The 26601-nt window shown below is 34.4% G+C and overlaps 1 protein-coding gene across 3 annotated transcripts in view; it reads left to right on the top strand.

Moving 5' to 3' along the window:
• The window catches only part of CUL2 (cullin 2), a 54097-nt gene extending 28055 nt beyond the window's left edge, over positions 1-26042 (top strand). For all 3 annotated transcript variants that reach the window (XM_067291893.1, XM_067291892.1, XM_013949317.2), the window contains exons 7-21: positions 589-685; positions 777-887; positions 2250-2412; positions 3586-3710; positions 5322-5429; positions 7812-7871; positions 8259-8387; positions 8491-8577; positions 9074-9226; positions 9618-9695; positions 14219-14285; positions 15600-15802; positions 18296-18397; positions 20287-20403; positions 25453-26042. In XM_067291893.1, coding sequence (XP_067147994.1) covers positions 589-685; positions 777-887; positions 2250-2412; positions 3586-3710; positions 5322-5429; positions 7812-7871; positions 8259-8387; positions 8491-8577; positions 9074-9226; positions 9618-9695; positions 14219-14285; positions 15600-15802; positions 18296-18397; positions 20287-20403; positions 25453-25584 — 1732 coding nt within the window. In that variant the 3' untranslated portion in view covers positions 25585-26042. The remainder of the gene's footprint in view (positions 1-588; positions 686-776; positions 888-2249; positions 2413-3585; positions 3711-5321; positions 5430-7811; positions 7872-8258; positions 8388-8490; positions 8578-9073; positions 9227-9617; positions 9696-14218; positions 14286-15599; positions 15803-18295; positions 18398-20286; positions 20404-25452) is intronic.
• The last annotated feature ends 559 nt before the right edge of the window (positions 26043-26601 follow it).

Below are 26601 nucleotides of genomic sequence, written 5' to 3'. Positions count from 1 at the left end.
GATTTCATTCACTTGAAGTTCAGAAATTGACTGGAAAAAATAAGGTTTTCCTTTTCCAGTGTGTGATTAAAAAGTCATGTTGAAGGTGCACCAAGTACATTATTTGTTCCATGTGATCGGTACTCATTGACTGGATGTTAGATATTCAGAAATGAACGTAGCATGCTTCCTGGTGTGATGTTAGCAAAAGTTACTTTCTAGGGGCAGGGAGAATGTGACATTGAAGTAATCAATATTTAATAAAGACTATACCTACAAGGTGGAACTTGCTGTAAATTGTAGAGCACTTGATTAGAGTGTATGATTTTAGACTACTTACATACTTAGCAAACATTTAGAAATTTTATGACCTGCAAATGACTGTAAATAGCCTATGAATTATCATCTCAACAATTTAAGTACACAGGAGAAAAAGAGAAACGAGTGGATTTTTTTATTTTAAGATTAATCATATTCATTTCTTTACCAATTTAAGCAGAGGATTTACTGGAAAATTTTTTCATACGATGGTATGGGGTTTCATTAGCTTATCAGATTAGTTGCACTAAATACCTACATTCTCATGAATGTCTGTTTTGCCTGTTTCAGTGACCGCTGTGGAGAAGACCCAAACCAGAAAGTAATCCATGGGGTTATTAACTCCTTTGTTCATGTTGAACAGTATAAGAAAAAGTTCCCCCTAAAGGTAGATACACATTTCTGATTTATGTTTTTAATTGTTTACGTTAATCTAGCGTCTGCATTTTTTGTCCTTAAAAAAAATTTTTCCTTTTTAGTTTTATCAGGAAATTTTTGAGTGCCCTTTTCTGAATGAAACAGGGGAGTATTATAAACAAGAAGCTTCAAATTTATTGCAAGAGTCAAATTGCTCACAATATATGGAGAAGGTAAGAGATTCTTCTATATGCTTGCAATAACTGTAAATTAAAATCTGAGATTGCCACTTTACTGGTGATTCATGTTTTCCTGTTCATTTCTCAGGCTTGTTCTTTGTTGTATGCTTTCTTGCAGTTTGAGATTATTTTGATGGCAAGGTTAATTTGAATAGAAACTGTAAACCTGGCTTATGGATATTAGCTTCAAAATATTTCATAATAAATGGTAAATCTATGTGCATTAGCAGTCAAAATTTTTAAAGCTTTTAGATATTAGAAAAAATCTATCAGGTTGATCAATACGCTCCCTCATTTCCTTATCTTCTTTCTGTTTAGGATTCTGTATGTATAGTAGCATAAGATGAGAGTTTTAGTAGTGTGATAGTTAGGAAAGCCAGTATTGTGGAGATGTTACAGAGCTTTTTTTTTTTTTTTTAATTGTGTACTCTGAGTTAGGAGTCTTTTGTTTTGCTTTGTGGTGTATGAAGCCAAGTTATGGTTAAATTACTTGGTTCAGTAATGTTACTTTTAACATAGGTTAAAATATCTATGACTTGGTTGAAAAGGCAGAGATTAATATAATGCTAGAAGTGAGTCCTAAGTGGCACACTGTTCTCAGTAACAAGAAAGGAAATAGAAGAGTTGAAAAGAAGTCTCTTAGATTGCTTTTTACCATCAGGAGTGTAAGCAAATAGTTACACACCTGAGGTGAAATTCAGAGAGGCACTAAGATTTCAATTAAACCACAAGAAATGGGGATTCATCTTGCCTATCATTAGCTGTCTGCAGCTGCACTAATCTCTCTAGGCTCCCCTCATATTCACTGGAAATAAGTACTGTTATGTTAGTATTCATATGACTTGTTTGATAATGCCCATTTCTCTCATTGAGATTATAAAGAGAGTATTTATGACTAGCTCAGGTGTAGATCTATACCTTTTGGGCAGATATCTGCATACAAGTGGATGGGTTTGGAATAGAGAGGTGATTCTGATAGTCATATAGTTAGATGTCGTGGCAAAACTGCCTCAGAAGGATCCTCAGAAGTAGGAAGAAGAATGATAAGAAAAAGTGGGGAAGACTGGTTACGGAGTTGAAGGGAAGAAGGAATTTTGAAAAGAGAATTATTGAATGCTATTACATATCTAATAGTGACTGAGCCTAGTCAGTACCCTAAGTAGAAGATGACATTGATTCAGTAACTGCTTAATTTTAAAGAGCAGAGTTAATGTTTCAGCGTCATGGACAAGTTCTTTTTTAACTTCTTTTACTTACCTGTGTGTCTCGTTCCATATAAATATACTGTTGTCATTTCATGGTTCTAAACTGTTCTTTAGTATTTCATGTGTTCTCAGTTTGAAAACTTGTCTGTAGGTTTTAGGTAGATTAAAAGATGAAGAAATGCGATGTCGGAAATACTTGCATCCCAGCTCATATGGCAAAGTGATTCATGAATGCCAGCAGAGAATGGTAGCTGATCACTTGCAGTTTCTACATGCAGAATGTCACAATATTATCAGACAAGAGAAAAGAAGTGGTAAGTCTCACAAAAAAAAAGACATGTTCCTGGTTTTATCCTTTTAGTATTACAGCTTACTATCTTTATTCAGTGGCCTCCTATGCACTTAAACATTTTCAAGTAAAATATGTTACATATCTGGAAAGCTCAGTTAAACCCTGAATGACATCTTCCTTTTACCATATAATTCATTATCATTCTTCCAAAAATATACTCAAAACTTTCTTTTTGCTTTTTGCTCTTAACTACTCTTCCATCAGCAAATACTCTTTCTTTGTCTTAGTCAGCTTAAAAATACACTGAAGTCTTATGTCCTGTAGAATTAATCATACTTTCTGCTTGTGTTTTCATTTGTAAACCAATGGCTCTGTCCTTATAGATTTCATCATCATTTGACAGGTCAGGGTTGTAAAATATTTTGGCTTCTTCTCATAGCTACTTTTTATTGTCTAGAATCCTTTGTGACTCCTCTTCCCAAATCCTTTTTACAGAAGCAGATGCTTTTATAATTACACTCCTTGCCTGCTTAAAAAACAAAACAAAAAAAAGCTTCATGATGACTACATGCCCCTTATCCTTGAAAGAATGCGTATTCTTGCATGGAAGATGGTATCTATTATCTGAAACAAATTAATTTTCACAGTAAAATTCAGAATTTATGTAGTAGTAGTGTTCTGCTTCCTGAGAGTTTTGCAAAATTGATCAGAGCTTGGGTCTTTTTTTTTTGCATAAAATCCATAAAAATAGCAGTTGCTTAGACATTTACAGCTTTTCTAACCTGAGAAAGTTTTCAAACCAACACCAGAGGACAAAAAGTCAAGAAGATGATACCAAAACTGATCTGGCTAGTCAGGTGCTGTTAAGGGAGGTTTAGAGAGGCAAATGGTTAAAAATAAACTGGCGCAATACTCTCCCATACCAGATCACCTTTCCTTTTGGACTCTATCCTAGTTAAGCAGTATTGGAAGAGTGAGGTAGTCACACCAGATTAATTACTCAATAAATATTTACATTAGTCCTACTCTTTCCTTTTCTCTTTTTTCAGCAATCCAGTGTATGTTGTAAATTTTTTTCAAAACAGTTGGTCTTGTTTCAGTTGTTGAAAAGTTCTGTGTGAAAATATGATACTATATTAAGTGTTGATTTTCAGTGTTTCTAAGCATATTCTATAAAAATGTATCTCTGTTACAGACATGGCAAATATGTATACTCTACTTCGTGCTGTGTCAAGTGGTTTACCTCATATGATTCAGGAACTACAAAACCATATCCATGATGAGGGCCTTAGAGCAACCAGCAATCTTTCTCAGGAAAATGTGAGTTTCCTTAGGCAGCTGAAACTACTTATCTGATTAACATTCCTAATGAAACGTTTATCTTTTGCTTTTTAGTCCAGTCTGTTTCTTTAATTTTGTCTATATTAAATTGATTAGGAACTTTATGGATAAATTGTAGTTTCTAATCAGCGATCTTAGCTGTGCACCACATATCTATCCTGAGAGTTGATTGTTGTGATCTAACCGGAAGCAGCAACCACAGATGCGTAGTTTTCCTTGTTGTGTAATGCCATCATGCCAGGTTGGTCCTTCCCCTGTATGTATTTTTTTTGCCTAAGTTTCTTTAAGTCAGTGGCATTGGCTGTTTTGGTACCTCAGGAACCAATGATGTTAAGTTAGTTTAATTATGTTATTTGTAAAGGCCTGACATCCTGTGCTGATTTTGGTGTGGTGTTTTTGACTAATAGCTTCATGTAGTTTCATGTTTGCATGTGAATTTCTGAAAATACTGTAGCTGCTTAATTGTTCTACTAGAATGTTTTTGTTAAACTTTTTTCAATTCATATTTATTCAAATTATGCACCTCCATTTTTGTTTCATGCCTCTAGCATTGCTGCTGTTTTTTTTGTTTTTTAAAAGAGGGGTACCACCTGGAATTATATTTGAACATTTATGCTTCACTTTAGGATGGTGACTTTTGCCATCCAGTTTTAAGCTCTTAGAAAGTGTTTCTGTCTGTAAAAATACATAGCTGTGAGCTGTTGTAAATTCACCCTTCTGTTGACTGCCCAGGAGCGTGTTTACCCTTCCCCACCTCCCATGTAAATCCTGGTAATGGCCCGAAGTATTTCGTAGTCTATTTTGCTTTCAAATTGTTAAGCTTACTTAGCTTATGCTTGAGACTAATAGGGTCTACGCAGGGAAATGAACGCAGAGCCATGAGGGTGATGAAAATTTACGTCATGTAGATAACTCAGAATGTGAAATATTTTTCTCCACTGCATGGATTAAGTTCTCTGTCGTGGAAGCACTGTTAAGGTGTGCCGTGGGGAGTCGCCTGACACAGCCGGTGCACTGCAGATTCACAGTCTGCACTACTGCCTGCTAGCTTGTCCGTGTAGAGGCTCCTTTTACTCACATCGGTAGTGGCTACACAAAATGTTACTCTGAAATAAGTGGCATACTGTAAATTGTGAACTGTCCTGCATAGGAAAGTCCGAAGAGTTTGTTCTGATTTTCTGTCTCCAGAGTCAATATGCAGGAAAAGAAACAGTTCATTTATTTCAGCAGTGCTTTTCCTCTTGATAGCTGTATTCACATGTTAGCATTAATACTTTTTGAAAGTGCTTTATGGTGTGATGGAAAAAATTAGGCAGCATGAGAGCAATACAGACTTTCAAATCTATACATTTGATAGCAGGACTATATATGTAACTATGGACATTTTATTTCTAAGGCATGCTTATGCACAGTAGTGTAACAGTATGACTTTGCAGAAGCAATCCTGTCTAAGACTTAATTGACTAGTCATTTTAATTTTTATCAGAAAGAATAATTAGAAAAACCTTTTTGACTAATGTAGATATAATTGTGTGTAGATAATGCTCCTTTTTTCAATAACTTGCCTTTTATATCATCTACCTTTTTTAGATGCCAACTCAGTTTGTGGAGTCAGTTTTGGAAGTACATAGTAAATTTGTTCAACTTATCAACACTGTTTTGAATGGTGATCAACACTTCATGAGTGCCCTTGACAAGGTAACTTTTACTAATGAAATAAGAAAAGAGTGGAAAAACAAAGTGCTGGACCCTGCTTCAGGCTCACCAAAGTTCATAGTGATAGAATTCTCATGCAATTTTTCTTGTTTTGAAATGCAACAGAACAAAAGAAAATCCTGTAACTTTAGTATTATTGAAAAAAATATGTACAGAGGAAACCACATTAATATTAAAAATTTTGCTAAAAGGAAGACACTTCTTTCATCAAAAGTCGAAACACAAAGATGGAACTGACCCATTTAATGTAAATCTAAATGCAGATGAGAGAAATAGACTTACTGTGTTTTCTGGAAAGTTTGGCAACTCTTACATGGATTTAAACTTGAATTTAGTTTCTGCAATAATGGTTAAACTCTGGATGTTGATAGTGTTACTTACACAGCAGCTTTGTTTAGATTTTTTCAAATTGACTACAAAGGTTTCTGGAAACTTCTATTACTTCTTTCATTGGTCACCATAGCTAACTTTTTCCAGGAGAAAACTGCACTTGGAATTAAATAAGCCTGTTTAGGGAAAGAGGCTTGCTACACTTTTTTGTGAAAGGCAAAGCTGCTAAGGTATTTGAGTTAGCAGTTCTAATTGTTATAAATTTAATTTCTAATGATAATAATTTAATAATTTACTTCTGCATAACATGCCTGGACTCTTGTGGGATTCGGTGGCTCCACCTGAAAGAAAAAGTACATCTTATCTAATCCATCTGTAAACTTCCCGCTGTTTCATATATCTGTACCTTTTTTCTAAAAAGTGCATCTACTACTTTCCTATCTATAACTGCCTGCCATAGGATGCTTGCATATATTTCATTACCCTTTTGTGGTGTTCACAGTAGTTACAGTTCTTAGTTAGAGTCTTAGTCAAAGATTTAGATGAATTTCAGCAAAAGTTAATATGGAAAGACATAGTGATGAAGATATTAATAATAAAATTGATAGGTACTGATAGGTACCCTTCCTTTTTGTGATATTGAGAAAGTACCCTTTTTTTTTTTTTTTTTTTTTTTTTTTTAGTATTTTAAAAGCAAATGTTTATATCAGTGCCTAATACATTTCTGTCTTGATTGCAAGTAATGTCATTTACCAGCAGATGGGGTAATATGAGATCAATAACTATATTTGTTGGCACATAGCAATGTGCTTTTCCTTTGAATAATTCAGTTCTTTACTCCAACCATCTTTATTACAATAAATATTTAAAATCTTAGCCTGTTGTCATTTGTCATTTTTTTCAGGTCAAAATCAAAATTGCTACTGTTGCCTCCAGTATTATTACAAGGGATTATTTTAAGCTTCAAAGAGTTTCCCATTTCTTGTCAAATCATACATTCCTTTCTCATAGGGATTCTAGGGACCTGTTGTCAAATATTGGAATGTTGTTGAAGCATTGTAGAAAAGACTTGTTTTTCAGTTCTTCTTTATGAATATCTTTTCTGCATAGGTGCATTTGAGCTTCAATATTCATAATGTGGTATAGGAATTTAATGAAATATGTTTTCTGTTACACATACCAATTAAAATATTATTGAATTTCGAAGGCTAAATCCCCAAACAATTTAAACATAGTTTCTCCCAAAGGCAGTCAGCTAACCCCTTTCCACTGTAATTCCTAGAAACTATGGTCATGCAACATTTTTGGTTCAGTATTAATTTAAAATGTTGATTTAAACGTGATATGTTGTTTGGAGTACTAATCTTGATGATTATGATATCTTTGTCATGCAATTTCTAATTCCAAACTGCCATTAACTCCTTCCTTTTCTTTTTCCTCATATTCAGCCTTTCTTCAACTACTGCATTTTTGTACTACACAGCTTCTAGTTTCTACAAAATAGCTCTTAATAATATTTCTCCTCCTCTTTATTCTGTCAAAAAATTCAACAACCAAAAAAACTTTTCTTTCTTGCTGTGATGAGCACACCAAGTATGTTTTTTCAAGTCAAGATATATGCTGTTGATGTAAGATGGCACTGCTGTTCAAATCTGCTTTATCTACAATTATTCTCCAATTTATTTCCATTCATATTTTTGGACTATACATCTTGATGTATACTAAAATCCTCATTCTTTCACATTTAAGTGTCTAAGCAGAACTTAATTCTCTTTCTTGCTTCCTGTAATTAATTTCTGTTCCTGTACTTTTTTTTCTCTTAATCTCAACTTTAAAACAATTAACACTCAAATTCACACTGAACAGTAATTCAGACCCTTTTGATTCTTTTTCTCTCTCTTTTTGTCTAGCTCAGTTGTATAGGGTTTTGGATGGTCTCTACCCTGAAAGCTTTTCGATTACTTTAAATTTCATAAAATAACAAGTTTTAACTCATTTACGTTTTCTTTGTCTTTGCTCTGTGTTCCCGTGTAGGCTCTGACATCAGTAGTTAACTATAGGGAACCCAAGTCGATCTGCAAAGCACCTGAGTTGGTAAGGGATGTACATTATTGTGGAATCTAATAATACTGTCTCAGAACTCCCAAATGAATTGGCCTAGTGACCATCAAATGAATATCCACTTCTCTTACTAAGTCACTCTCGGGTATATATTTCAGTAGTAGTAACTTAACCTGCACATGCATATTGTGAGTATGCAAAAAGTTTGTGCAGTTGTAATTTCTTAATATGGAATTTTTACATTCTGTAAGTACAGTTTGCATCTTTTACCTATGAATACAGCCCTTATAATATAGCAAGAGAATGTGAGCTATGTTATGCTTTAACTTTTGTGTAACAGTTTAGAGTACTTTGGCATACGTTTGTTCTCAAGCTTGACAAGTAGATTTGGGTTTGTTTTTTCTTTTTTTTTAACTTGAGCTGGCCAAGTACTGTGACAACTTGTTGAAGAAGTCAGCGAAAGGAATGACAGAGAATGAAGTAGAGGACAAACTTACTAGTTTCATTACTGTTTTCAAATACATTGATGACAAAGATGTATTCCAAAAGGTAACTTTTGATAGTCGGTAAATGATAAAATACTAAATTCGAAGTATACCTGAAGAATGTGGTTATGCTTTTTTAAAATTCTCATTTCTATTTTTTTATGCAGTTCTATGCCAGAATGTTGGCAAAAAGATTAATTCATGGTTTGTCTATGTCTATGGACTCCGAAGAAGCCATGATCAATAAACTAAAGGTAACGTATTCCTTTCTAATGCACAATTAGGTAACAGTAAACGTAAGAGTATGTCATGTTGAGAGGGTCCAGCAGAGGGTGCCCGAGATAACTTAGCAGTCTAGTTGCTGTTTCCAACAGCTGAAAGGAAAAACTAATTTCTTTGTAGTGTATGAGAGATGTATTGCCCAGTAGCACTTCAGCATTTGAGATTTTATGAGTTTTTGGATAGCTTTATCAAGTGAGTTCAAATAATCCATATTTCCATAGCCTGTCATAAAGCAGCTCTATCTTTCAGTTTCATAAAATAACACTGGTCATGTATGTCCATGTATAGAATTGAGATAAATCTGATAATTTTCATTTATAATGCTCGTTTTCCTTTGTAATTAATGTTCTCTATAAAGATTATGATAACTATTCTACTGACTGGATTTTTTTTTTAGTAGAAAATGTGCATAACTGATCTAGTGAGTACTGTTTTCACTATGAGATTTACTACAATATTTCTTCGCAGCAAGCCTGTGGTTATGAATTTACCAGCAAGCTCCACCGAATGTATACAGACATGAGCGTCAGCGCTGATCTCAACAATAAATTCAACAACTTTATCAAAAACCAGGACACGATTATAGATTTGGGAATTAGTTTTCAGATATATGTTCTACAGGTACTAGTGTATGTTTTTTTTTTTTTACTATTGAGTTATCTGTACTTGATTCTTATGTTTTGATAACAAGTGAACAGTTTTTCTAACTATGAATACTTCTCATATGGAAATTGCCACCTTGTGATCACCGTGGAATAATTTGTTTTCCTAGTTTTTCTTTTTAAAATTGCCCCACTAGCACATTAACAATAGTGATATAAAATGCCTTGTTCCTTGTCTTGAATTAATGCCTCACTGAGACATGAGTAGAGAAACTTCTGGTCCAAACTGAATGTCTTATGACATCATTTACACTGTAGATATGTTCAAGAGGGTTATTTTTTCTTATTGTATATACTGTATGAAATGTGTACAAAAATATTAATGCTTTTATTTTTCCTGCTACCCTCAGGCTGGTGCATGGCCTCTAACTCAGGCTCCTTCTTCTACATTTGCAATTCCTCAGGAACTGGAAAAAAGTGTACAGATGGTAGGTTAGTAGGAGGTTTCTTGCAAACACCTGGGAAATGTAAAAGTATATCTTTAGAACTCCTAAAAAAAAAAAAAAAAATTCTAACAGAGAAAAACCTGAGCTGCTTCATTTTGTTTGTAAATCATGATTATCCAGCCTCCAGTTATATGAAATTTGAAAAGGTCACACAATTTTTGTGGGTGTATACATAGCTTTTCTTTATTTTTCACAACACTTCAATGCAGAGGGATTGACGAGGGAGATACTAGTAAATGCAGTCAGATAGACTGGGTTGAATCTTAGCTTATATACTGATTCCTAATATTTAGTTAAAAGAAGATTTCGTTTCTAATTTTAAATCTTAAAAGATTTTAATAGCAGTTTAAAACTGAGATGTGGTTTTTTTGTCATGTATTTCTTAGGAGCCATTGAAAATTAAGCTTCATGCAAAACTTGCTTAAAGATATTTTTGAAAATTCTCAAAGCAGTAAAGTTTTCAATCCATATTCTGTGGATACTTTGGGATCAACAGAGGGTAATTGGCATTTGCTGCTCCTTGCGGGCTTGAAATAGGAATACTGTGGATTGTGCCTCAGCTGGAAAATTTGGGAGGACCTGCAAATCAAAGAAACTCAGACAGAGTTACATGCCTGACTTCACTGTTGCAGTATTTCAAAGGAGAAAACTTGTCTGAGTATCACCCAGCTATAATTAGTGTTCTAGATTATCCTGGTAACTTCCTGAGGAAACAGAATGTGATCTTAGGGAGTCTTTGACAAACTGACAGCTTTTGTCTGTACAGTACTATCACATTTGGTTAGTTTACCTGTGAAGAGAGAGTTCCCTCAGGATTCTGACTTGAGCTTGGAAGGGGGGAAAAAAAAGTTGCAGCTGCACTCCTCAATGTGGGAGTACCTGTGCAATGGGACAAACTGCTAAACAGCTTTTTCAGTCTCTGATACTGCTGGAATTCCCTACAAATATGTATTTATTTGGATGGTATAGAAATATATTCTTTCACACTACTTAAACTTACAGAAGAAGAAACACCTGTTTTTTTAAGAGGTCAAAAGTCACCCTTTTAGTATTTTCCTTCTCTCAGTGTTAACCCCAGTTGCCAGACCAAATCAGAGTGAGCAAAATTGACCTATGGCATTGGGTGCAGGGTGGTTTGGTCCAGTTTCAAGAAAAGATTCTCTGAATCTGCTTAAGTATTTCTCATTGCCAAAAACTATTTAGACCTTAAATTGGGATTAATCTGCAAGCCACAGTTTCATGTTTCTTTCAGATAGAAAACATGAGGACAAAATTTCTGGATTTTTTCTGAAAAAAATACTAGCATTTACCAGGCACTAGCTGATATATGCCATCTGATTTGTCCCTTTTGGCTAACATGATGATAGACTTAGATGAGGGTCAGACTTATAATTTAAATTTCAAGTATTTTCAAAGGACATCCAAGAGAATGCCATAGCTACTAAAATCCCCATTTTTATATTTCTCCTTATAAGCAAAATGGTCAGACTGTTATATTACACGTGTTGTTAAAACGTAAGCTGATTTTTACAAGCTTTGCCATAAACTTTCATTTTAGCCTTTGGAGAATTTTCTTCTCCTTCCTGTTAGAGTAACTTTTCTCCTTCAAGCTGTTTAGCCCATAGAAGAAGAAAGATGGAAGCCATAGCCTTTAAAGTTTTTTGTTTTTTATTTAAACATTCTGGATTATATTTAATTATTCCTAAAAATTCATCACTTCTGTTCTTTTCCTAGGTCTCTTTCTTATTCTCTGTGTACTGCTTGCTAACTTTCAGGAGTGGCAGGACCAGTGGATTGCATATAATAGGAGAACAGGATAATTTTGCTTCTTCTTTCTAAATCTGATTTTTCTTTATCACAAGCCATTATGTCCTTCCTTCTCTTATTCTCTGTGGATGGAAATGACAGTTAAATGTGGATGTTTAAGCATTGAAAGAATCTTCCAGGAATCTCATGCCAAGGGTTTTCTGTCTCTTTTACCATAGCCAGGCTTGTGCTCCTTAGTGCCAAATTTCAGACTGAATGGCTGATTTCCACTTGCACAAGGACAAGGAACAAAACTATCCCATGTTTCTGGAATATGATGGGGATTTTACATTTTTAAAGCCCTTTTCCTGCTCAGAAGTAAATGTTTTTATACTCTTGTTTGGCTAGATATTTGCATGTCTTTGTATACTTTAAATATCAGGAAAAAATACTTTCTGCAGTGATTGATATAGCAGTCTTCATAAGGGCTGGAAGTGCATGTAAAAAGAAAAAAAAAAGAAGAAATTAACATTACTATTAATGCTGTTTTTACATGTAAGATTTTTAAAGTATTGATTTTGAGCAGATGTTTCAGTTGTTAGGTGTCAGTTAACACAACTTTGTAACATTATTTTCTAAATTAGAAATGTGTACTGCTCTCTGAAAACAGGTTTTGGAAGGTTTCAAGGTTTTGGAAGTTTGACAGCAAAAATTTGAGGCTCTGTAGTCACTTCTTAATTCTGAAATCTTAGCAAACCTGGTAGTTGTGTCTAGCCAGAAACTCAAACAGGAGGGCTGACAAAATCTGTGCCTACTTTCGGCCTTGCTTTTTTGAAATTCCCTATAAAAATATGTTGAGGAATGCAAGATGAGATGCTTGCATGATTTACGTGGTGGTAGTTCTGTTCAGATTTTACAAAATAATAGAGAATGGGGTTAAAAATTATGTCATTCTTTTCATGGCTTTGATAAGAATGGGTCTACTTGTAATAGCATTACATAGATGATCAATAAAAACAAAACATCTGCAATATATAGGAAGTTTGTAACCTAAGCAGTGGAGAGGAAAAAGGAGAAACTAGATTGCAGTTTTCTTTTCCATCTAGGAAAAAAAGCTAGCAATACCAAACTAGCGTCTACTTATATTTGTAATAATTTTTCTCGCAGTTATGCAGAACTTAGATGTTAGCTATGGCCCTTTACTCCAATAAAATTAGAAATATATCTTACAGAAACTGTTTTAGTAAAAATCTGTTTACTAAGATATATAAATGAATTGAACTTGGGTTTGTTAGGTGCTTATAAATGGGAATTAAAAAATGTTTGTATATCTGTTTCAAAAAGAGATTCAAGAAATTGAGATTATATTTCAAATTTTTTCTGAATTTCTAATCTTCAGTAACATTTAGATGTTTTTGACTTGTTCCAAAAACCAACGATTCCTGAGACTAGATTGTTAAACAAAAATTGGCTACTCCTGTGATCTGCAATTCCTCCTCTGAATTAATTTTTTAAGCATCCCTGGAGAGTCTTTGAAATAATTGGAATGCTGCTGAGGTGAACTGCAGCTAAAGAAATGGCAGAAGGACCTCGCAGTAGTGTTTCTGTCCAATGTTAAAAATCCTACTGTTATAATCAAAGTGTAAATAATAAGAATCCAGAGGACACGTTGTTTAACAGCATTGCATTATCTCCTATTTTATAGCTGTACATGTTGGCCTGCAGAAGAGAAGCATAAGTGCTGTTTGATTATTGCCAGTTAGTTGTTTGTATGCAAAATCATCTTGTGTATCGTTGTCATCTAGTCCTAAAAGAGATGATTGACTGTATCCTGCAGTTATTGAGCCTTCAATACTGTGAACAGTTTGAACCAGTATATTCTTTCTGTCACTCTTCCCCATAAATTTTTATTACTGTATAAAGATAGAGCTTCCTGATTTCAGAAATCAGAAATACTTTCTCAGAGGTAGAAGGCTAGAAGAGCTATTTAGTTTTTTAAAATGTGATGTGTGGCAGAGATTTCTTACATAGGCAGGGAAAGTTGGATGGGGAACATGAGGTGTTTAATGGGTGAAGTGAGAGAGGACATTTGGTTCGTGTATGACATTATAGTCCTTTTCTTGGAAGTGAATGTACATCCATACATTTCATTATTGTGACTACTGTAACTACATATTTTCATTGTGTGTAGCTGACTGTGGGAAATGCCTGGGACCTAAAAGCTTACATTTTGTGAAGGATGTTTTGGGGGGGAAAAAAAAGGAAAATGGATTTTCTGAATTGACTTTAATCAGTTTTATCAATTTTAGGGAGTCAAAACCATGGAATATAGGATTGATTTCACCAAAGGGAAAAAAATAAAAGTACATTTTTTTATAGAATTGGAAGCAACGAAATAATAAAAGCTAACAAGATTATGATTATTAAAAACGCTAGATGTTCTTTTGGATTTGGTATAGTTGATGTTCTTTGGAACACTGTTTAGCAACAGTATTTTACACTCTGAGGGTATGAATATCTCAACAATTTTTCTGATTTAGTTATCAAGTAATATGTTAATATTAACACATTCAAGTATTTCAGTAAATATTTAAGTCATTCATCTTCCACCTTCTAAAGGAAGATGCTATCGTGAACTGGTTTGGAATATCTATCTAAAATAGTGAACACAAAGTTAGTGTTTCTTCACTGAGATGGTAGTGTAATAATATTATAAATAGTTATACATGTGATTAATGGAAGTTAATTTTGTTTTGCAGTTTGAATTATTTTACAGTCAGCATTTTAGTGGAAGGAAGCTTACATGGTTACATTATCTTTGTACAGGTAAAAATAAGTGCTTCACTAAACTTTCTCTGCAAGACTGACGATTATTTGTTAAACTCCTTTCAGACAGACTTTGCAGTCGGAACGTTATGTTGCATGTAAAGTCAAATGACTTATTTTACATCATAAATTAATAGTTGCTGGGAATTTCTAAATTTATGTTTTATAAACTTGCATATGTTATCTGTGACATATTAAATCCAGGTAAAATTAGAGTTGTGCGTTCTTAACTTCAGAAAGGCACTGCAGAACTGCTAACTTGATACCAGTTGCCAAGGAATTGTTTCTGGAGTATCAGATGTCTTTGGATGTCCCTTAGCTCACTATTAAATAATTTTTAAGTAATGGTATACTAGTTTACCTAGATATGTGAGTATTTAAGTTAATATTATATGTTCATAGTTTACTTAGGTATTTAAGTAACTACATGTGTTTTATATATAGCTCTCTCTGTGTATAACATATAGATAATATATCTTATATACTTTATACATACACATATAAAAGCTATGTATGTATATAGCTCTATATGTATGTATATACCTATATAAAAGCTATATGTGTGTGTATATAGAGTATATAACTAAAGATACATAAAGTTTTGGGCTAATTTAATATCAGTCTTCCATATTTTATTTCAAATTCTTTCTATATCAGGCTTTAATGACTGAGTACCACAACACATTACATGGAGGTGAAAACCAGAACACAACAGTATATTGTAATGAAACTTTAGTTGTGACAACAGAAAATTGCCATTAACTCATGCTCATCTTCAAACAAAAGATCTGCTTTCAGGCAGATTTCTTCTGGGCTTTTTTTTTTTTTTTTTTTTAATTTCAGGAGAATTTAAGAAACTAAGAACACTGTGAACATTTTTTTTTTTTAATGGAGAAGTTTTTTATTTTGTTTGGTTTTAATTCCTTTCTTGGAGAAGCTTTTTTGTAAGCTTTCATTAATTGAAGTTTTTGCATTGCAATGCACTGAGGCTATTTGGAATGTCCTTTTATCATTACTATTAAATTATGTTGCATTATTCAAATTCAGCACTGCAGATTTTATTTTCCTTGGAAACACTGCAGTTCTAACATTCATGATTGATCAGAGTTCTTTTTGTGGCAAACCCCATTCTCTATGTGTATTTTCACAGCACTGGTTTTCATGTTTCCATGTGAAGTGTTAAATACTAGGTGTGAATTTAATATCTGGAATTACGTGTATATAGGACCTCTATGAGTAGCTCTAGTAGCTAGGCTTCAGATGACTTTTCAGCACATTCTGTTAGTTTATAAAATACTTCTTTTATCATTACAGGTGAAGTAAAAATGAATTATTTGTGCAAACCTTATGTAGCCATGGTCACAACATACCAAATGGCAGTGTTACTTGCCTTCAACAACAGTGAAACTGTCAGTTACAAGGAGCTTCAGGATAGTACGCAAATGAATGAGAAGGAACTGACAAAAACCATCAAATCCTTGCTTGATGTCAAAATGATCAACCATGACTCAGACAAGGTAGGTAGTAATGATGTAAAAATGTTTTAATTTTTTTGGTCATGTTGTGATTCTACTATTTGTTGAGGGCTTTTTTAATATAAAAGAATCCACTGTTCGCTTTTTTGAATTGTATTATTGACCTTTGTGAACCGTTATAAATCTGTATTCATAAGGAAAAATGGAACAAGCAGACTTTTTTTTTAATTTTTAATTTTCCTGTATAGCAGGGTCTGCTAAAAAGGTAATAATTCTAGGATTGTTTATTGTTTCTGTGGAATTTCATCCATATGGCCTTAGACTCAGTGTTGTTGGAGGGGAATACACTGTAAATACACTTTGAAAGTTATACTGGATCACAGGAAGGAACCTGAGCAATGAATCAAAAGTCTTAAAGAGATTCTTAAAGTAAAGTTGTGGGGTTAAGAGACTGGAAGTAATGGCAACGTGCTCTTTCTTGCTACACATTACAGGAGAAAGGGGAGGAGGAAAGGAGAAATTTGGGGTTGTTTGTGTGGATTTTTGCTGTGTTTTGCCTAACTCTGTCATTCCGTGAGTTTCATGGAATTCCAGTAATAGCTGAGCTATGTCTATGGGTTCTGTGTCTGACTCTGCCTCAGACTGTATGGCCTGTGTGGCCTACGTCAAACCACATAACCTTTTTTTTACCCTGTAAAGTGAAAGACACAGATGTCTGTTATGTAAAAAAAACACTATAGAAATGCTCATGATTGCCATAAAAAGTTTAGGATATGCTTCCAGCTAGTCAAGAAAGCTTAAGTTATTCAGACGGTATCAGGCAGAAGAAACTGAGATAAGCTGTTCACATGGCTTACAAGAAGAAATCCAAAGCTGCTCTGATAGCTGCTTTTTTTTTTTAACCAGGAAAATATTAGAGAATGGAAAGTGAGATCACAAGGAAGATCTGATGCTTGGCTGAAGCATAGGACATGCTTCCAATATCTAGAAATGAGCTCAGGTTGGAACAGGGGCTGGGAAGATGTCTGTTAAACCATGGGTGAAATATAACACTGGGAGCTATTACAGAAAACAATGAGATTTTTCATAATCATAGAAAGTTGCCCGTTATTTAAAGGATTTACATCTATTTATATCTCTTGTAAAGGTTTGCCCAGTTACTTTAAACATAAGTCATTCAAAGAGTAAATGTCATAGCTTTCCAACCTTTTTACCTTTTAATGTTTACTACTGCATTTTCTGGTCCTTTAACTTCCAGGCTATTGTATTCAGTCATCTCTGCTAATTTTTTCTTTTTTTTCCCTCTACTTCATCCAGCAGTGTGAAAGCTGATCTATACACAGTCTATCAGCTAACTTATTGGATAAGCCAGTGAGCTTAAGTGGCTTAAGCAGTAAAATTAAATATTTTTTTTACTTGTATCAGAGCCATGCAGCAAAGTATAATGTATTACACGCTGTACTTTGCTTTTGCTTAAAAACATGAAAATCTTTTGACAAAATCTTTACTGGTTTATTAGAATCATAATTTTCTAGTTCATGTGCAGCACCTAAGTAATTTATTTTGGTTTCTATTCAGCTGTATAAGCACAATAGTGCTAAAATATGATGATTTATATTTTTTTCTAGCTTTTCATCTCTGCCCTTTCATGTTAAATTTTCTGTACTATGCCTGAATATTACAAAATATTCTAATAAGGTATATTTGTTGTAGAATATAAAATTAATATTGTTTTTGGTATATTTTTAGATAAATATTGACTGTGTTTGCTAAAGTATTTGCATGGTTTGGCAAGATTCCAGTCTAAGAAGCCTAGTAGCTTTATTCTGCTGAAAATCGGTGATACTTGTACAGATTCTTGCCTGGAATCTGCAAAGATCAGCCAGGTCATTTTTTTAGTTGAATGTAAAGGTGATTGGACTGTAGTGAATAGTTACCGTTTACTGAAAGAAGTGGACTTTTACAAGAAGTGTGAAAAAATTAAGCTTTTGATGAGAAAGAAATATACAGATGATGTGGAATTGTAGAACCTGTGTTTGGCCAGCTATTTTTGCCTACAACATAACAAAAAGTGTAGATGTTTTTCCTTCACTTCTTGAAGTTAACATTAGAAATAGTTGTGAAAGTAACAGCTCTCTCTTGAGGTTCTGCATAAATAAATGCAAATCCCACTTTCTCTGCACGGTGAAAATGAGTTTAAATGGAGAGTTTTTGCAACTAAAATAAGTTGTTAAAGTATGAAACAGAAATTGTTGTAATATTATTGATTTGTTGACAGTATTCATGTATGTCAGAGTTCTTCTTAGTGTTTTCTAACATAGACTGGGTTTCTAGGTTGATTATACTGTCGCTTAAAAAATTGACCTGGTTCAAGTGGCTCCCTAGAATTTCCAGATACAAATCTGCTGAAATTGTATGTACGTGAGCCTCTAACTGTCATTTTTTGAAGTAAATTGTTATCTTGGCAAATCCTGGTTGCTTATTCTTTTTTTGGTTCCATTGCTGTTTTTTTTAAAAAAGGTTTCTTTATTGCAGGAAGATATAGAAGCAGAGTCTACATTTTCATTAAATATGAACTTCAGCAGTAAACGAACAAAATTTAAAATTACTACATCAATGCAGAAAGACACGCCACAGGCAAGTATTCTTTGGCATTTGTAGCTTAAACGGTTTTGGAAACTTATTTTTGTATTAGTTTGGTGTAAACAGATGTAAGAGTCTCTGTGCAAGATTTACATGACTGTAAGGAAATTGCTCAATTAAATTTAAAAACTGAAGCATCGCAAAGTTGTTTTTTGGTGGGTTTTTTGTTTTTTTTTGGTTGGTTGGTTGGTTTTTGTAGTACCCGAAATGTAAATGCATTGGCAGGAAAAAATGGGATAGGGAATCAATAGGAAGAAAAAGATAAATAAGAGCTGTTCCTCTTAAACCAAATGAGTTTGACATTTAGCATTTTTTATCTAATAAGAATTCTTTTTTTTTTTCATTAGTGTATGTATAAGCAAGTTATTCCATGAGCAGCAGCACCAATCAACTCTGTTTTCATATGGTTTATGTCCTTTGTCAGCTAAACTCTAATGTCAGAAATCCCCATTCCCTCTACAATCTCCTGAGACACAGGTTTTTGTACAAGAGGCAGGAAACATGTACGCTGCCCAATTCAGTACATTATAGTAAGTCCTGCCTGCCTTTCTCTTCAGTGAAAGTGCTGGTTTGGATGTCTCTCTCCAACCCACCTCCTGACTTGCATGAAACCTGTAGAAAATTATTTTTTGGGGGATCTCTTCCCTCTTTTAAATCTGGCTAAAAAATGGCCAATGATATCCAAATTACTAGGAGAGAACTGACAATCAGAAAGACAATATGATCCTCAAACTGTTTTTTTTTCCTCAAAAAAAACAGGTTGTAGGCACACAAGGTTTGTATTAGAACTGAATAGCCTTTCAAGGGCTTTGGTTGTTGAAACCTTTTTATAATATTGTTTCAGAGATCTGCATCAGAATAAATCTTTTCTTTATTGCTGCTTAGGAAAGAGAGGAATCATGCATCAAGATTGAAGTTTTAAAATAATTATTTTCACAGTGCACTTTCTTTCAAAGGAACCTGACTTCTCTAAAAATTTTCATTAACATCTTGTGCTTTAGTGGAAGTTAGTTGTTTCAGCACTTTTCCCTTACCTTAAGTCAGTATTGAAGTGTAGAACTTAATCTGAACTAAATTTTGGAAGCATGATTCTGCATTCTGTACTTCAGTACTTCTGTAATTTGTTCTCTTAATTTTGCCAGTTGGTGGTTTGGAGAGGAGTGGATGAAATTTAAAAAAATATGTATAACTGTGTAACAAAAAATATATATGCTATATATATATATATATATATATATATATATATTCTAGAAAAAAATATACTGTAGATAGTTTCATATCCGTGAAAGAAAAGGGGAGCCATAGGAAATCTTACAATTAGCCAGTACTGCACAAATGAAAATCTAATACGATTTTAGACTGTAGTTTATTTAGATCAGGCTCACTTTCTGTGCAATCTGACCTTAACACCAGTATAGCTACCACAAAACACAGCAATGCACTAAGATATCCTTTGACTGAAACAATTGCTAAACATTTTCTTATAGTATTCCTCTTCCCAGTTGTAGGCTTAACAGGGATAAGAGGTCTGAACTGAATACCTCACAACAACTCATTTCTAACTCTGACTATGTTAAGTCAGACTAAAGTATAACAATCTTGAGTTTGCTTTCTGTTTGGCCTTCATGTTCCCCTACTGCTGCAGCAAAATGCAAATTTGCAGGAAATGAGTTTTGGCCTATTTTAATATTTTTCTACATCCTTCTAATTCAGTCTGGTGTTCTTGATTTAGGAAAGTGTTTTGCCTGAAACTGTACCTCACCTAGATTTTATTATTAATTGATTGCTTTTAATAAAATAAAAAGTATAGATTAAAGATACTATTATAAAGTGTTTTTTTATATTACTATATTTGAAGCATTGCTGTTCTTCTTGTATTGCAGGAGATGGAGCAGACCAGAAGTGCTGTAGATGAAGATAGAAAAATGTATCTTCAAGCTGCTATAGTCCGTATCATGAAAGCACGTAAAGTGTTGCGACATAATGCTCTTATTCAGGAGGTAAGATAAAATTCTCTTCTGAAGTGTGATTTGATGAAAAGCTTCAGGATGGCTGCATAAAAGACCTGACTGCAAAACTGTGCAGTGTCCATGTCAAAACGAGTACTTGAGTGAAATTAGTGAGAATTTCACCGGACTGTACTTCGGACTATAGGACTGGAACGCTTAGCTGTAATTAATCAATCATGTAAATATATCTTAGTGCTCAAGCATTAAGGCCTAAGTGTTGCTGTGCTTACTCTTTCCCATTGGTTGGTTCTATGCCTGCAGAGGTCCTATCCTATAAGAATTGTTAAGCCAGAGCCATAGGTGCAACTGAAGACCCCTGAGTCTGGATGTTCTAGGTATGGAATTTCCACAGAAGCACATACCCAGTTTTGCGTTCTTATCATAAAGCTGGATTTCATTTTACTTCTTGGCTTACATTTTAAAAGTGGTGTGAGTATATAGACATGCATCTCTTACTCTCTATTTGCCTTTAAGCAGAAAAGTTGTCTAGATTCTCTAGATTTAGGATTTGCAAACTGTCACAGACTGACTGGGAAGGAGGTGCTGTTTCATTTGTTTTTCTCCGCCTTTCCCATCTGTGCCTGCCTTACAGCTTTCCATGTTCCAAGTCCTTATCCTAACCTTTGTTTATGCCTTAGATACCCAACCAGTTCCCAGATTTAGTTTTCTCAGCCTTGCAAGGCATTCGCTCTTCAGTCTAATTAATTCTGTGCATCTCCTGAGCCTTTCCAAATAGCCCTTTCTTAGAGCAGACAGATGAGGGAGGGAATTCCTGCTCTGTTGGGCCATTTTGAGCATGGAGGTGGAGTGGTACTCACTCATTCTGAGACCTTCTATAGGCTTTCTGTCCTGTGGTGATGGAGGAGACTGTCTACCACACCCACCCATTAATTTATATTTTATTTCCTAGACAAAATAAGTAGCTACAGAGAGCTTGTAAGTCCAGAGCTTTTGTATTGACTGGTAATGTGAAACATCTTAGAAGTTTTGGATCTTGAAATAGTCCTTGTACACAAATGCTGTCAAAGTGAGCTTAATTTTAAAAATCTGATTTTGAACATCTGAAAGGTAAGGCAGCATAGATGCTGATTTTTTTCTCAAAATCTGGGGTTCTTTGCTCCTGTGTTACTTAAATTCAGGTCATTGCAAATAAATCCTGTAGGATTTTTCAGTTAAAACTGGAAAGCGGTAAGCAAGCCCTTGTTTCATCGTTGAAAATAGTTTATTTTCTCTGTACTCTCAACTTTTTAGAAAAGATTTTCAAAGTGTGCTTTTCTTGAGGCCAGTTTAAGTGGTGGAATAGATTACAAATCTTGAGAACTTAGAAACAAAAAATCCTTTTGGGTTCCCTTTTCCGTTGTCTAATTCAAGAGGCTCTATCTGAGATGCCTCTACTGCATTTTGTTCTTGCAATGCTCTTGCAGAGTAGAACAGTCTATTAACACCTGGAACTTTTTCAAAGTTTGCAGGAAAAGTGGATATTTTGATTGCTAATCAGTTAAAAACTTAAGTAACAACACATGAAGAGCACAGAATAAGGTTGGTGCTCCATTTATCTATCGTCAGCCACATCAACCTGCATCAGTTTTTACCTTAGCTTTTATGTAAATTTGACACTTACGAAATAGTATCCTTAATCACTTAGTCTTTAGCTCTCAATTTTGAATACTAGTTATACCCTCAGTGGATCTGAGCATTTGAAACTGGAGGTTAGGCTTCTAAATAATTGATATCTGTGCTGCAGTATGGTGCAGGGACTTGTTCTAGCCTCAAATGAGCAATTGTGGGACCTCAGGCAATGAGGTGAAGCAGTACAAAAATCCATTGGGGCTAAGTTTTCCTGTGTTTTGCAGTCTGAATTAATCTGTGCAAATCTCCATGCTGCCTCAGCTAAACTGCTATTGGGACCTGAGCTAGATTCTTTAAAATTTGCTAGGTATCTTTTCTACAGTCTGTAATATAGATCTACTTTTAGGCCAGGTAGATCTACCTATTGCCAGGTTGTAGAGCAAATAGCTGGGAGACAGGTTATGTATGCTTAATGGTTAAACACAAAGATGAAAAATCTCATGGCAAGCAGAAATTTTACCTAATTGCATCTGCACTGAGCTCGGTAACTTGTTTTGGTTCACAACATATGAATAAGGCCAGCTTGCCAGGTGGTTCTGAGTTGCTGGACACGCTCAGTTTTCTCACTAGACAGACTTTGATTAAATAATAAATAACCATCACAGCTGTTAAACTTTTAGAATAAGTATAACTTCTTGACTGTCCAACTTCGAATATTTTTTTTCCTGCCAGCCTTCCAGTAAGATTTGATTTACTGTCGAGCATTTCTATTTCCTATAACATTCATTTGTGATATTTTTACTAATTATGTTGGCATATTTACTTAGTTCTTGTAGCTTTTATCATAATGTTTGAATATTTATAAATAGGGTATTCATTTAAAGTTTCTGTTCTGACTTTTTGAGGAGTAAGAATGAATCTCTGGAAAGAAAATGTTTACTATGAATAGTTAATGATACTTGCTTGCCTCATTAAAATCTTTTTTTCTGAGGTCTGAAGGTAGGATTATACTGTTAGAAATATGATCAAAATATTCTTGAGCTATCTTTAATGTAGTTAGCTCTGATTCTAAAAAGTCGACTGCAAAACCACACATTTCGCTTAGGCTGAGGTGCCCCTAGAAAATACTCAAGGTCCTGGATAGGCCTGCATATGTCATTATGGAGTCTTTGCTGAACTGTTAATTTTATTAGATACCATAACTCATGCCACAGCCTCTTGCAGGAGGCTTTTACCTTAACATGAATAAGGTCAGTGGGGATGGTCAAGAGGAAAGGACAATCCACTCATTCCCAGAAAGCTTTCTGTTCTAAACATGAGATATTTCTATCCATCCTTCTTATTTATATCTGCTTTTGTTAGAAAAAGGAAAAACTGCCTCTACAAAATTACAGCTTTCTATCTGTCCGTCCTGAATAAACACATGAGTTATTGGTGATGGCAAGCAGTTTCAGTGTAGGGCTGAAGTTATGTGAAATCTCAGCTGACCTAATAGCTTCTTAGCACCAGGGGAAAAAATCTTTCCCCCTTGCCCTTCTTCTGGCTGTGCACTTTCTTCTCATTTGTGCTGCTGTGGAACTTGTCGGACCCTTGGCTGCTAGCCCAACAAAATGCTCTTTTGGGGGCTTTTGGATTTTTTGCTGAGGTAATAATCTATTTGGTGAGTTCAGCAGGCTCATAGAGGGCTGCAGCAAGCAATAGAGCTGGGACAAAGTCAGCCATGAAAAGCTGTAAAGAAAACAGGAAATCCAGCTGAAATAAAGATCTTTTTTTTACAGGAAAATAAATGAGAAACTCCATGCAAAATATACTATGATACTTAAGTAGTTATATCTTTTGTTTGCCTCACTTTCCAATGCTAGGAAATAGAGAGGGCAAAGTAATGGGGGTTTTTTGCTGCATGTTGACTGCAAGAGTAAAATTTGAAAAATTGTCCAATTTTATAGTTTTACATATTCTTTTGCTAACCACCATTTCCTTCACTTTTGTAAAAGTGAGAATGGTCAAGACTATTTCATATGTATTAAAACACACCTAAGGTATTGCTCGCAGCTGCAGTATCTTTCATAATGCATATAAAGTTGTGGTTTTTAACCATAATTTAATTTTTACCGTATCTATTGCAAAATTCCAGTATAGGCAGGGGAAGTGGCCGAACATAGTCTGACCAAATCGCAGGGCTGTCTTCAGTAACTGAAAGGAGAGAGGTTTATCCCGCTTGTCTCCAGTGGTATAGGGAGAGAGGGCAGTGATGGGGGGAGACTCCATTTACAGCTTTGCAGAGAGCTGAGCAGGCCGGTGCCGTCCAAGGCCAGGTACAGAGCACCGCGGGGCTGCAACGTCGTGGACAAAGAACAGCAAAGTCTAGCTCCCGTCTCTCATCCTGGCAACTGTACCAGCAGGGAAGTAGTGCAGCTTCACTAAAAGATTACTTAAGGGCTAGGCTCTTTTGGGGCTGTCTTTTAGATGACATTTTTGATCACAAAGCTTTTTATCAAATCTCCTGAAAATAAATCAGGGTTTTTTTATAAATTTAATTGTGCTTAGTGTGGTAGTCTCTGAGGATAAGCTGCCTTTTTAATATATTTAAATTGTTTAAATTTTTAATTAAGTATATTTAAGTGTTTCATTTGAGAGTGAATAAGATCTTATTACAACATCCTAGTCAGATTTTTTGGTATTTTGCTATTTGCCTGCTTACATGTTTGTCTTCTAAACCCAGTGACAGTTTCTAATGCTACAAAGAAAACACAGGTTTTACAAATCTTTATTATTAAAATATCTGCTCTAACTTTTGGTGATAAGAAAATTGGTGATGCATGAGAGGAAAATCATGTTCAGCTTTAGAGGTAGTTTTGGAAAATACAGTCAACTGAATTTAACCATTTATAATTGTATAAACTACTATGAAATTCAAGAATTCTTCTGATGTTAATAGCAGTTTTAACTGGAAATTAATTCAAAGAAAATTTGGAAGCCCGCAATTTAAATATTCCAGAACAACAAAAGTACATAAACACAAGTAAAATTTACCTAGCCTAAGAACGGAAGTCATTTAACAGAGCCAACATAAATACTGAAATGGCACATTCGGTTTTATAAAGTTTTTGCTTTGCTTAAACTGTGATAATAGTAACAGAAGTGAAGAAATGTGTTCATATTAGATTAATTTTAACTTGAATATTTATCTTAATTTCTACCATGACAAATAAGCAAACAAGAGGACAGGAAAAATCCAGTTAATATGCAAGTGAACTGAACCATGAAAGAGCTAAGCAATTATTTGTGTCCTGCCCGTAATGCATAGAGATGCTTTGCTGATTGTTATACATAAACTATCCCATGTTTATTTAATCCTGTCTTTAAAAGAAAAACATACCGATTTGCCTGAAAGCACTCATTGAATTTTTCTAAAGCATTTATAACTGTTGTAAATAAATATTGCACATAAAATGTGTCTTTCTTTTGCAGGTAATTAGCCAATCAAGAGCTAGGTTTAACCCAAGTATCAGCATGATTAAGAAGTGTATTGAAGTTCTGATAGACAAACAGTACATAGAGCGAAGCCAGGCCTCTGCAGACGAATACAGTTATGTAGCATGATGTTGCTATCCTGCAGGTATGATTGTGAGGAGATCATTGCTGTCACTGTTTGGTGTGTTCCTGTGGGAAGAGGCAGGCCTGTGCCTCCATAATTGGTCACTTGGCAGCCCCTGTTTTTCTGCTGTTTACAACATCACCAGTGCCATGTCATGAGCGTCAATGAAAATGCCTATAGATATTTCAAGCTCATGTCATTATGACATTTCTTAAAACTTTACTAAAAGAATGAGTGAAGTATTGCTGAAATGTGGAAATTTGGTTGGGTACCATGCTTTTTTTTTTCCCCCCCCTCCCCTTTCACGTTTGCAGTTGATGTTTTTTAATGTATCTTAAGACAAAGTTAAAAAAAACCTAAATATTGTAATATGACAGATAACCTAATAATTGTATCTACATTAAAATGTAAAAAAAAAAAATGACGAACATGATACTGCTGCTTGTCAAATAAAAAAATAAAGTTATATAATGTGTCTCTAATGATTGTAGAAATGGATATAGCATTAATGTCTGTAAATATTCTTCAGACCTGGAAGAATAAAAATAATTCCACGTGTTTGGGTTTCGGATAACCCCAGAAGTAGATCTGTCGTAAAAACTAATTTATATGAAACTGAATACTAAATGTGCTAAGTTTGATGTGATTATAAAAGCTATTTATGATTAAGTGCACATTTTGTTTCCTTGAGATTAGGCTAACTTTTTACATTCTTAGTGCCTGAAGGCCTATTTTGTATCTGTTGTTCTCACTCTAGGAAGATGTTACAAGAGAAAATAAACAGATGTTTGAGGGAATTCAAGTAGTATAGTTCAAAAAGAGTTAGACATGGTTATCATAAACATCAAAGTTATAGTCCAATGGCTTGTGAAACTACCCTGTTCCTGGGAAAGAATATAGTAGACTGAAAAATTTGTTCTTTCACTAATGTATTGGGTAGAAACAGTGTATGCATAGGCACCTATTTGTGTTTCCACATAAGCCCATAATGCTTTTTTATGTTTTTCTTCCTAACTCCTATG

The sequence above is a fragment of the Apteryx mantelli genome, chromosome 2 (genome assembly GCF_036417845.1).
Source record: "Apteryx mantelli isolate bAptMan1 chromosome 2, bAptMan1.hap1, whole genome shotgun sequence".
NCBI lineage: Eukaryota > Metazoa > Chordata > Aves > Apterygiformes > Apterygidae > Apteryx > Apteryx mantelli.
The sequence above is the reverse complement of the archived record's forward strand: the minus strand, read 5'-3'. Positions and strand labels throughout refer to the sequence as shown.